The 13790-nt window shown below is 43.3% G+C and overlaps 1 protein-coding gene across 2 annotated transcripts in view; it reads right to left on the bottom strand.

The window, feature by feature from the left end:
• Nucleotides 1-13790, bottom strand: part of b3glcta (beta 3-glucosyltransferase a) — a 64978-nt gene that overhangs the window by 25824 nt on the left and 25364 nt on the right. For both annotated transcript variants that reach the window (XM_080007247.1, XM_080007248.1), the window contains exon 4: nucleotides 7083-7192. In XM_080007247.1, the coding sequence (XP_079863373.1) occupies nucleotides 7083-7192 (110 nt within the window). The remainder of the gene's footprint in view (nucleotides 1-7082; nucleotides 7193-13790) is intronic.

Here is a 13790-nt window from a genome sequence, read left to right as displayed (position 1 = left end):
AAATGTTTATAATAATCAACCTTTCCTATAATTACACATGAATAATTTAAGTTATGCTTAAACACCACACGATCCATCTAAAACAAAGCCGACAATATTTTTCCCTACGATGCACTGCAAAGCAAGCATTGTTTTTAACTTCCCTTTTGCAGTAGACTATGTAACAACAACAACAACAACAATAACAACAATAATAATAATAATAGCCTAATAATAATTATAACAACTAGGCTACTACTACCACTACTACTAGTGCTGGTACTACTACTTCTAAATAATAATAATATATATTATAATAATATGTTTAATAATGCATCCAAACAAGTTGGAAACATAGTCACGCCCCCTGCTCATGCCTCAAACCCAAGATTGTGAACACGCTTGTCTTCTTATCACGGAACCTCGACAAAGTCAACAGAAAATAAAAGAGGCCAGACATTTTCTTTTATTGTTTGTTTGCTTGTAAGTTTATTTGACAGGGACAAGTAGAATAAATTGGGACTGTCCCAGAAAAGCGCATTTTGGCCTAATCCCTTCAGGCAATGCTGATGTATTTGATTGAGTTTTATTTATTGAACATAGCCTACTTTGTTTGGCACTGTAAAAATTAACATTTATTTGATTTGTTCCAAAATGTTTGGAAATGTTAAATATTCGTTCTGTAATTATATTCTACTTATGCTGCCCTTTCGTGAACTAAACCCCCTCCCAAGAAAAAATAAAAATAACAAGACAATAATGCCGATCAATTTGATTATTGCGTGAAGATCAATCGGCAGCAAAAAAGTCATGTCCCGGCCCAGCCCAACACATTAATAACAGGGAATAAGTTTATCATACGGAGGGGTTTTGTTTTGTAGGGGAAATAGTTTGCTTTGTTGTTGCAGTGTATGTGTGGCCTGTGTTTCTTAGTCTTACTCATCTAAAATCAATATGAAGTCATAATATACCGTTATTATATTGGTGGTGGGGTCTTGTATCAATCTGAAAGGGGTTATTATGCGATAATGACCGGCGGGCTGTACATTATCCTTCACCTAATCCAATCACCATCACAGACATATAGAATATATTTATTTGATTTAAAAAATAATGGGTTTCATATTCCCAGTCAAAAATCTATTTCCAAAGTCCCTTTTTTTCAACACCTACATTTTACCGTGAAGAGAGGGAGCGGCAGGGAAAGCGGGCAGAGCGATTCCCTCGTGGCCTTTGTGTGCGAGCGGCAGCCGACTCCTAATCAGCAGGGAAGAGCCGCGGTCGCGCGGACGCGCCGCCACAGAATAGGACACTGATTGCCTGGCGACGTGAGAGAAGATGAGGGTCACCGGGACCCCGTCACCGCGTGCGGAAACAGGCAGAAAGCTTCCTTCTGACCTGCACTTACAGCCGCCAGGGGCCACAACCGCCATGATAATGGAGGCGGGTAAATGTCAACGCCTAGGCAAACCACGTCCACATTTCTAACCCCGCTGTTGGATTCAACACGTCCGACGAAGGAGTTTATACCGACGCTTGCAATGGTTTTTGCGCAGCACATCAACGCATTTTGATTGTAGTGAAGTTCAATTTATTGTTTGTATTTAACACAGAATAATTACGGTTGAACAGAAAAACCCTCATTAGAGAAAAGAGGAAGAGTTGATCGAATAAAATATTTAATGGGACGAATAAAATAGAACAAAAACGGAGGAGAACATTAGCTATTCAAGAGGAGAAGTGACAATTCTATCTATTTATGAACAGTGTGACACAATGGGATTATGCAGGTGTGTCTAGGGCTGGGTACTGTGCTGTATATTTTAGTTTCTGCACTGGCACCTTGACTTTGAAGCTGGTTCCTCATAAAGTATTTTTTCATTACCAATTTTATATTTTTACACCAGATACACTAGGGTGAAAGTCACATATTGCTTTAAACTAGAAACTACTGGGAGCTGGAAAAAAATCTCTTTCGAAAAAGTAAAATGGCATGCCACACTAACCTCTGAATTGTATAATTGATGGCTAATACCTCTTTTGCGCTGTACAAAAAATCTGGCAACACCCGCTAACATCTGGCTTTTGTCCTTAGTGGGAAAGGTTACAATCTGCATTCGTTCCAAATGACAAACAACAAATGACAGACAAATGACTCGGCTGCAGCTCCGATCGGCAGTGATGGAAACATGACGCAACGCGCAAGATTGATACCCAGTCCGAGGCGTGCATCATGACAGACGTTGATAATTGCCCTTTACACTGCACTGTGTGCCGTTGTCGGGTGACGATTTGAGCGATGCCATGTGCAATCAGTGTGATGGAGGTGACGCCATCCAGTCAGAAACACAGGAGTCAGCGATGAGACGGAAAACATGTGGCGCTCCTGATCTCCGGCGCAGCCTCCACCTACACCCGGACACACACCTAACCCCGCAACACAACGTCATCACTGCTGCTATCGGTCATAGTAAAGTAAAACGGTAGACTCCGCTGCATCCCTGCAGACCTGCCACATCCTACGTCCTCCACTACGACCGGATCTGCGGAGACATCGCTGGCCCTTAGAACGTTTTTTGTTTTTTTTAATTCCACTTAAAATAAAGAAATAATGGAAATTAGCTCATGTGTTGCAATATCAAAATTGCAAGGCTGCACTAACGCATCAGTTCCAGACAGAGTAGCAGCTTTGTGTCCATCATAGTAAGCTCAATTAGAGAGCTATTATTCCGCCATAATGATGGGTATAGTTATACATGTTTAAACTTTTCTTTTTTTGTGGCTACTGGGATAGTGGTATAGCACAGTGGGATTATTTCATTGTAAAAAGTGTGGACAATTTTGCACTAGATACAGTATCTCTAGCTGTGTGTCTCCTGTGCTCTTTTTGAAATTCCAGTCTCACTTTATGGCTACTGTGTTCCTCTGGATTAAAATTAGAAATTGCTGTGTGCAAATCCTATTTGAATTGTTGATAAAGAGGTTTATTGTAACATTTTGGGTCTATTATGAATTGCCAATTTGTTCATATTTGTATTCTATTTAGCCATTATTACTGGTAATTGCTTTGATGTGTGCTGCTGCTACACCACAATTTCCCTCCGGGAATGAAGGAAGCATCTACGTTTTGGACCGTTTTGCCGTTTCGTTTCGGGCGGCAAAGCGCTTTAATATAGGAGCTACAGTATAATGAAGCGCACATTTTTTTGAAATGTCGTTGACTAATCACGTTATAAAAGATTGTGAACGTGGCTGGAACAAGGCTGATGCTATTTTATGGAACATAAAATATTATGGGTATTTAGCTGAGCTCACCTGTTGTTTTTCAAGGTTACACTGCATGAAGAATGTATGACAATATGTATGTAAAAACTAGCATCGTTCTCATTGGACATTTTTTTTTTTAATATAATAAAAGAGGGCTCAATCTCATCCTTCTTTACATATGCAATAGGATAAATTCATCAGCATAAGTTGATATATGAAAAAAACCTGGGGGCAGTATGTGTCAAAGTTTCCATCCTCTGCTTTAGAAAAATCGATACCGTTTGGTTTTATTCATTCTATTCCGTGGATTTGAGGTCTGTGGTGCTGCTGGCTTCTGGTTACCACGAATGTGCTTGACTGGTTGAATGGAAAACTAGTTTAATCTGAATCTGACTTTTTCTGATTCTCACTGACTTTCCTGTCTCAAGACAGGAAAGGCCCTATTTTTAGGGCAGAAAATCCGAGAGTATTCAAAATATTAAATTGTATTTTTCTTCTGTGATCAATATTGATTTCGGGATTTCTTTTTATTTTTTTATTTAACCCCGCTTGAGACATATACATATGTCTTCATCTCCACATTTACTTTGGAGAAAAAACATTATGTATTTTTCTTTTGATTTCACACTTTTCTAAACCATTTCCCCAAAATGAGGAAATGTAAGGGATTACTGATGCTCTTATCAGCGTTTCTCCCACTCCGCACCTTTACCTCAGAGTGGGAGGACGCATGTCAGATATGAAGCTCAGTGTGGGAGGGTTTAATGGAAAGGGATCAACACATTACAGTATATGCACTAAAATAAACCCCAAAAATATATAACTTTTGGAGGAGGAAAATTATTCCAACTCTCTATGATCTATGAATGTATAGGATGTACGACAAAACTATTTGTACTCACTTCCAAGTATTTAACCAGGAATTTGCTGTTTGCCATTATATGCTTAAATGATTATGATTAATCACAGCATATTCATCACAGATAGATGGACAGATAGAGCAATAGCTTTTTTTAATCCCCATTTGGGAAATTTGTCACCACAATGCAAACATTGAGTGCATCCATACGTAGAATAAACACGCAGATGAAATAAAAAATATATAAATGTACAAACAAATAAATATACAAAATAGTTTAACAAAGCCTTCTCTAGACGCAGGAGCGATTTAATTTGCTATAATATTCCAATTAGCGCTAATACATGCACTATACAGCCGAAGGGAAGTAGTTTATTACAGTACATTTCCAGTGCGGTGGAAGGGGTTTGATGAGCAGAAGCAGTCGGCGTATTTACTCGTAATCATGCCTTTCATCTTGATGCAGATAAGCTTAACAAAGCTGGACAAATTAAAATGTATCTTCACTGGAGTCCCCCTCCCTATACGCTGTTATTTCAAATAGGAAGCTGAGAATGACGGCAAAATGCAAAAGAACAAATGGGGGCCAAACAGCGGTTTAAGACAAATTCAGTCTAATTTACTCTAATTTACTGTAGAACTTAACTTTCATTAAGTTAAATCCACAATTACATTGTTTGTGCATTTGTTTGCTTCTGGAATCGTTTAATTAGAATTTGTGATATGCTCCAAAACCTATAACCTATAACCCATGCTCTGAGATTTTTGTGTTTCATGGTCTAATATTTATATATTTCATTTGTAATTTTTCAGAAAATCCCCTCCAGGATACTGTGTATAATCTTGCATGTTGTTTCTATTGTTATTATGGAGTGCTACCTATCTGACACAGTACACCGTGAACGTGATGGATTACATTTATTATGTTTTTAAGTGCATTTAGACTTCAAATTTAGCTGAAAAATTCTTAATGAAGATTAAATTAGTAAAGTTTGAGTAAGTTTACTTATTATCTGAAACTCCTCATCTATTCCACACAATAACTTGCAGTCTAATGAACGTGTCAGGATTTGATGCAGGACAACTAAATCGTTTTTAACACTCTAGTATTGTAGATTAGGATAAAATGCTGAGATAAAAAGATTAGGATAATATGACTTAAGCAAAACATTCACCATTTACTGTATACACCCTATTTTCTAGGGCACATTTCCACTATTTCTACCCATGTAATTATCCCAAATGCAAAATGTTGATGGAAAAATTTGCATCGGATTACTTGCATCAGCTTCAAAAACAACACCAATCATTCAATTATCCAATTGTCAATATATTCAGCTCGTGCTTCCTTACATTCAAATGAGGTTCAAGTTGAGTCAATGTCATTGATGTAGCACTAACAATATTAACTTTGACTTTGACTTCCTAAAAAAAAAGTTTAATGTTAAAATTAAAGGGGGAGAATATGTGCAAAACACAGCGTATTATAAGCCCATTGAAACATACTGTTAGGTCACTGTGGTGTGGAGATGGGATGGTTTGAGCAGCCAAACCTGACCCGGATCTGGGTGATTGGGTCAGGGTGGCTGCATACCTGTTGCTCATCGGTTGGGCTCACGAGCAACAGGTCAAAACCCCCATCCTCACACACTCAGGATAGGAGCCCTGTCATGACATGTTCCACCGGCTCCTGGCTAATTCCACCGAGCCTCCTCTCTACAATAAACTGGTGTCTACAACGCGTGTCTGTGTCTCTGTGCCGGAGGGCCCTGAAACGCCACTCGGGTGGCGTGTGGCGGGCGGAACTGCCACAGTCACATTAGTTACATCTCTTGAATTTGCAAAATCATTACATATCCATCCAAATTGTGAAGTAAATCTTAATGACAACGTTAGAAGTGTTTCAAATTTTGAATGGAGATAAGTTACGGATACAGGTACTCCTCACTTAACGACCGAGTTCCGTTCCTGGGACCAGGTCGTTAAGCAAATTGGTCGATAAGCGAGGACCCGTGTTATTTCACGGTAAGGGGGCGTGGCCATTGTGAACGCTAGTGAATACTGGCAGACTGTGAGAACGAGACTGAGAACGGTGATGAGATGTATACAGTGTATATAGTATATACAGTATATGTAGCGTATATAGTGTATACAGTATAAATAGTGTATATAGTGTATGTAGTGTATAAAGTGTATATAGTATATATAGTATATATAGTGTATATAGTGTATATAGTATATGTAGTGTATATAGTGTATATAGTATATGTAGTGTATATAGTGTATATAGTATATATAGTATATGTAGTGTATAAAGTGTATATAGTATATATAGTATATATAATATATATAGTGTATATAGTATGTGAAGGGTGATGCGGGATGCTGCGAGATGCTGCGGTATTGTACGCATATTGTACAATACAGACTGGTCAGAGAGCTGGTCCTAAGTCCGAACAGAGGTGAAACAGGTGGGTCATTAAGTGAGGAGCACCTGTATTACATTCACTTCTTCAAACCCAGTTAAATATAGTTATGCAATGCAATAAAACGATATAACACAATGAACTCATCGTCATGTGACATCCACCACCTCAAGCCAGAAACAAACTGTTATTTTCATAGTATTTTAGAAGTTTTCATCCATTCCCAAATTGTCTTGAACCACTACTTTCATCGTGTCAGATAGGTTGTAGACATATTTTCAGAAGTTATTTAAACTCAATCCATTTATAATTTTGTTCCTGTCATTTTCAGTCATTTCATTGTATATTTCAGTAACAGGCTTTGCTCATTAAAGTGAATTTGCCATGTTGAATTACTTATTTTACTAATTGTCTAAAAGGCAAACAGAAATTGGATTTCGTGTTTGTGAATTGAGTTATACAACACAGACCAAAGAAAAGCTGGTATCAGTTTACAGACGTCCCACTTGTAAACCATAACCTGACCAGTGTATGCGTTCACATGCTCCTACCTGGGTGAGCCTCTGCGCCTGCTGCAGCAGATCCGTCCTCAGCCGCTGAGCCAGTCGCACATGGAAGGAGTTGCTCTGGCTCTGGATGACAAACACCATCTCCCGAAGGTCTGACGGAGTAAAACCAGATCAGATCGGAACCGCGGAGGGAAAATAATAATAAAAAATAAAAAATAAATAAAAATAAACAACAACTCACAACAAATGCATAATAACTCTCCGAGCGAAATTGACGTTGTGGTGACTACTACACCTCACTTCTTCCTGGCTTTGACCTCCAACGTCGGCTTTGTGATCGAACCGGCATCAAAGCCGTAATTAGCTCGGGGGAAAAAAAGGGCATTTAAATGTCACGGAGCGGAGCGTTAATTAAATGATTCAAAGTGAGATTGCTTTTTTGCTCTGTGGTGTGTGTTCGTGCCCCAAAGGCTCGCACGGCAAATTCAACCAGCTGTCTACTAAATAAGTAAATAGAAACAAACTAAATAGTAAATATCCGACTGAATGAATAATAAATATAATTTAGTATCTTAACTATGTCTTGCAGGTTAACACAGAGACACTCGCAGCGTAGTGGCATCTCCATTTAACGTCAACTTGACCAACGATATTCATCTAAAGAGAGGTTATATCTTCAATCTGAAGGGGCGTCGGCCGTCCCGCAGTGCACAGTACGATTAGACACAGTAAAACCCCGTCATGCCTCCAGTGTCTGTGTAGCCTCACATTGTAGGCCCCGCAAATCTTTTTCCTCTTGCATTTTCCTGTTATTTGGTTGCTATATATAGATCACACCCTCGTGGTCGTAATTTTGACAGACCTCGGCCCTCACGGTGCCTTGAACAAGTAGCCCTCTGCCAAACACTTTTCTTTTTTTTTTTTTTTTTAATAAATGATTGTCACAACATGGGATTGCGACCAACTTGACGGGTCATTTTTATTTGTGAGTCAATCTCCAGCCCCATTACAGCCGGCGGTCTTTTTGGCTGAGTCCATTAATTTTGCACGGCGTGCCGGAGCCGCATTTGCCCGTTCCTCACGCCGCGCCCGGTTGGTTGGAAAGCGAGCAAATTAGTGGTCTTGCCACAGATGTTTGGAGGCCGTTGGAGTCTAGACTGCGACTGCGCCACTCATGGACGTTGCTCCGGCAGCTTAGTCGGGGCCGTTTTTCTGCTCGGAGACAAACTTCTTCTTCCCCGGCGGAAGCTTTCTAGCAGAGGGAAGGGGGTCATAATCCAGGGATCTCTCTGTGCTGTGCACCATTCATCTTCCCATCAGTCCTGACCGGATCGCTGGTTCCCGCTGAAACGCTTCCGTCCCCATAGAGTGGAGAGAAGAAGACGAGGGAGACGCACTTAGTCCTCTGGATTTAACCCGTCGTTCCACTAAGAGCAGAGGCTGCCAGGGCACGGTGCCCCGGGACCAACCCAAGCTCTTGATTGATGCCTCGGTCAAGGGCGAAGACCCTCCACACAGAAAGGGCGGAGTTGCATTAGGACCGGGGAACCTTCTTTCTACGAAGGTTCGGTCGAGGTTCAGCCGTGCTACCCACGGATTACCCGTGCCACCGTGATGCTTCCACCACCAGACTGTACAGTAGGATGGTGTTACTTGGTTGGACATGTTTGTTTCTTTTCAGGCAAGGTTTTCTTCCTCGCCACTCTTCCATAAAGGCCATTTTTTTGTGCAGATTTGTGGAGATTGCTGATCCATGAACACCATCTTCAAGCTCAGGGGACTGACTCTTCTGCAGCGCCGCCACTGACAGGTGGCGTCAGTCTGGTCGGACCGCCACAGTGTGGCCAGCAGATTGAGATTTTCTTTCCTTCTCCCATGTGATGGATGGCACTGAGCTCCGAGGAGCATCGTTCGGTGCCTTCGAGACGGTTTTTACCTTCTCCACATCGGTGCTTCCCTGGAGTTACATCCGGGACTTGTTTTGAGCGCTCCTTTGTCTTCATTTTGTGGAAAATCTCACACTGTTGGAAGCTCACAGAGACAACGTAATAAACTATTCACACATATGATCATGTGTTGACTGAAGGTGATCCCTGTAGTGAGCTGAGCAGCTCGTCTGAATTACTCTCCCACAAACAGTCCTGCTACTGCTACTGCAGAAGCATTCCTATTATATCTACAGCTCATCATTTGATACTTAAATAACTGTATGATCGATACTCAGAAAGTATAAAGCATGTCCTTGGCCCTCCGCTATCATAACCAGTACCAGTTTGTTTTTCCTATTGTAGTAAGATTTTTCTCCATTTCTAAAATATAAATGGCATAATAGTTGATGACAGGTCCATAGTGATCCCGCTGGAATAGTAGTCGTAGTAGTAGTAGTAGTAGTAGTATAAAAGCAATACACCAGTGCTGCTGACAGTGGTGGGAACAGAGACACTCTTCAATTACACAACTTTAGCCGCTCCCACACGGGGGCCTGGATCCCAGCATCGGGGTCAAGTGTAAACACTGTATCAATGTCATATCTTTTAATTTGCTGTTGTGTGCTGCTGTCCTCCAACATAACAAAGCCTCCATTGATCATCGAGCCCCCGTTTGGAGGGCGGAGGCGGGATGCGGATCCAGCCTCCGCCCTCCAAATGGGGGCGCGTCCATCTCCACCAGATCTAACGTCCGCTGAGAGCACGGCTCACGGACCAAAAAAAATAAAATAAAAAAGTGTCTTTCAGAGCGATACGCCACCTCTAAATGCCCTTCTGCTGAGTCTGCACATTAAACCACCCTGTGTGTGTGTGTGCGCGTGTGTGTGTGTGTGTGTGTGTGTGTGTGTGTGCGTGCGTGCGTGCGTGCGTGCGTGCCTGCGTGCGTGCGTGCGTGCGTGCGCGCGCGACGTGTGTGTGTGCATTCTGTCCCACATAAAGGCGTGATGGCTTTTAGAGCCCTGGGTGGGTTTCGGCGTCCTGATACTGCAGAGTACAGCAATAATAACAGCTGCTCGACACCAACGGCAAAAATCAGATAGGCGGCTTGCCGATCGCTCATTGTGCAGATAAAACGCCGCCTACGTCAGAGGCAGGGGAGAAGGAGGGCTGGAAAATTGGTTTCGATTAATCATCAAATAACGTGGAGAGGAGCGGAAAAATAAAAAGGACTCCTCCGTCCTCAGTCTTTCCGTTTGTCCCCCTCGGCGCGGGCCACCTCGTAGGAAACACGCAATCGATAAGCGCCGGCAATTATAAAGCGGCGGCTTGAAGGAAAGGCAGAGAAGAACCTTTAATTGACGAACGAGGGTCGCTCATTTGATCTTCGAAGGAAGGAAGGGAGGAAGGAAGTAAGGAAGGAATGTCAGAGAGAGGCGGGGTGAACGGCGGATGGGGAAAGAGCTGCTGAGGCCTCGGCTCCGATTTATTTTGCCAGGCTGTTGTCTGTCTCAGGGAGAGAGGCGTGAGAGAGAGAGAGAGAGAGAGAGAGAGAGAGAGAGAGAGAGAGAGAGACTAGCTTTCGTTTAGCTCTCTTCATCCGCTCCATATTCCACACAGGACGCTCCTTAGATAAAAAGACTGTATCGGCCTGGAAATATATTGGATGAAATGAGACACATGAGAATTCTGTCTCTATTTCTCTCTCTCTCTCTCCCTCTCTCTTTTTTTTTTTAATCCGATGGTTCCTTCAATGTTCTCCGCCAGGCTTCCAGGCTTCCAGGCTTCCAGGCTTCCAGGCTTCCAGGCTTCCAGCACCATCACAATCAGGCCTCCAGCCTCAGGAGACGGATAGGCTCCAGCCCTACGAGCGGGAGGAACACTCAGTTGTCCAACAAGCGGGACAAGCGTATGCGTGTGGTCCTTTATATTTTGGGGTTTTACGATTTTTCTGGGGCAGGTGAGGGTCGCTCATGCGGCACCGTCACCATGGTTGACACGCATCCATAGTGACACTTCCTTGGAGCACGGCGGCAGGCGGCGCCAAGTGCCGGCCGACACTACGAGGTGGACGCCACGAGCACACTCACCCCTGACCACTCCTGCAGCTCTGTCAGCTCCATCAGCGTCAGGGGGCAGGTGTGTGTGTGTGTGTGTGTGTGTGTGTGTGTGTGTGTGTGTGTGTGTGTGTGTGTGTGTGTGTGTGTGTGTGTGTGTGTGTGTGTGTACTCATCAGTACGGTGACTGAAAACCACCACCCACCACCCACTATCCGCCATCCATCCATCCATCCATCCATCCATCCATCCATCCATCCATCCATCCCCACTCCACCAACACCAATAAAAGGGAATGCAGGATGTGTGAAACGCATCCTGGTTCTAAGCCCGTTTTAATAAAGTGCCAAACCAAAACAAAGCACCGCTGGATGAATGGATGAGGTCATTTCTTTGACGAACATCTACAAAGCGTCGCTGCCACAGGGAAGGGGCGTCAGACTGGTTTTCCAGCGAACAATTACACAGCAACGACAGATCCGTGTATTGTCAGGGACGAGCCACGATGACAACAGCTCATTTCCACCGCCGGCGCAAAAAGTAAAAAGAAAAAAAACAAAAAAAACCCCGACACGAGAGGATGAGTCATGGGGCTGGACACCAGGAGACAATATGGACACCAAATAGAAATGAAACATCTGAAAGATGAGAGAGTGAGAGAGAGAGAGAGAGAGAGAGAGAGAGAGAGAGAGAGAGAGAGAGAGAGAGAGAGAGAGAGTGAGTGCAACATTTACATATTTCTGTTTGGATTTGAACTACAGATTCGCTCTGGCAATTTAAACGTATGTTTCCCGCACAAGTAAAGCCCTTTGAATGGAAATTGAGAGAGAGCGGGAGAAAAACAGGAAGACAGAGAGACAGACCGCAAGACAAAGAGAGAAAGAGAGAGAAAGAAACAAAGAATGAGAGACAGACGGATAAACAAGACGGACAGAAAAACACAGGGAGGGGGAGAGTGAGACAGAAAAACAAAAAAGTAGAAAGGCGGAGAGCGAGAGAGCGAGAGAGAGAGAGAGAGAAAGACCACACCAGATTGCACCGGAATGAAAAACAGCCTCATCTCTAAAAGGTTTATATTCAAACTAGAAATCCCCCCCCCCTTAAAAAAAAAAGATCGATGTAGCCAACTTTTCGGGTGGAGAGATTTCCACTGAAGCAAAATAGCACAATTTCGATATCGCCTCCAGAGGCGTCGCACACCAAGTGAAACGATTTCCCATCAGCGCTCGTTTTGATATTAATTCAGGTTTTAATCACCCGGCGCTCGGATCGATGGAGGGATCCGCGTTTTTCACTCCGAGCTCACGGCTGAAAAGGTCAGTGTCATAAATACCTCCGCCCACGCAGCGGGGGAGGACGAGACGGAGGGAGGGGGAGAATTTACATTGTTTGGGATTTTAGGTTATCTATATATTATTGAGCTGCACACTTCTTTGTTAATTTGTGGGGTTTTTTTCTTATCCATGTATATATGTTTATTATAGGGGATGGTAGCTCAGGCGGTAGAGCTGGTGGTCTAGTGATCTAAAGGTTGCTGGTTCGATCCCAGGCTCCTCCTGCTAGCACGCTGTAGTGTCCTTGAGCAAGACAATTAACCCCTAATTGCTCCTGATGGCTGCGTCCGTCGGTGTTTGAACAATTGTAAGTCGCTTTGGATAAAAGCGTCTGCTAAATGTAAATGTAATGTAATGTAATTATTCCTTATTCCTATTATATCAGTCATCCAGTCATTTGTATAAATATTTTGGCCAATACTTTATAACAATTCAATTTTCATTTTACGTTATATTTTTAAAATGTAAAAGTATGTTTCCCACGTTAATAAAGCCTTTAGAGTCAGAGAGAGAGAGAGACAGGAGAGATAGAGAGAGATAGAGAGAGAAAGACAGGAGAGATAGAGAGAGAGAGAGAGAGAGAGAGAGAGAGCGCGAGAGAGAGACAGCGAGAGAGAGCGCGAGAGAGAGAGAGAGAGACAGGGGAGAGAGAGAGTGAGAGAGGGAAAGGGTGAGAGAGAGACAGCGAGAGAGAGAGCGAGAGGAAGAGAGAGACAGCGAGAGAGAGACAGGGACAGGGAGCCAGAGTGTGAGAAAGATAGAGAGAGAGAGAGAGACAGCGAAAGAGCGAGAGAGAGAGAGAGACAGCGAGAGAGACAGCGAGAGAGAGAGAGAGAGAGAGAGAGAGAGAGAGAGAGAGAGAGAGAGAGAGCAAGAGAGCGAGAGACAGCGAGAGAGAGAGAGAGAGAGAGAGCGACAGAGAGAGAGAGAGAGAGAGAGAGAGAGAGAGAAAAGTGACAATCCTGCTTAAAAATTACCATCACAACCCCAATCCCGAGCAAGTGGAAAAGAAGAAAAGCACGGACACTCCGGGTCCCGCGGTCGCGGTCGTGCGTCCACCCGAAGGATTTGGGCGGAAAGGAAAGACGGAAAGAAAGGACGAGGAAAGGGCGAGGAGGCGCTGTAATTGCCGCGGTGACAGGGGGGCTCACCGGGTCATGGCTTAAAGGGCTCCACCGGTAAAGACTAATGAGCGTCGCCACCCGCCTTAAAAGCTCCACCTTGCACGAGAATAGAACAGAAATGATTAACTTCTAAAAAACCTTCCAGGACTCAAACCCTGGACCCGCCCTGATCCACTCAATACCCAGACTGCGTAGCTGCGAGTTTGACTGGAAGACGCTTTTATCTGTATTCCTGGAAAGCTCACTTTTTTTTTCTCTCTCTCTCTCCGGAAAACACTTGGAAGACTTATTTTTTACATTTTTTTTTTTT

The sequence above is a fragment of the Zeus faber genome (assembly GCF_960531495.2).
Source record: "Zeus faber genome assembly, chromosome: 9".
Lineage (NCBI taxonomy): Eukaryota > Metazoa > Chordata > Actinopteri > Zeiformes > Zeidae > Zeus > Zeus faber.
The sequence above is the reverse complement of the archived record's forward strand: the minus strand, read 5'-3'. Positions and strand labels throughout refer to the sequence as shown.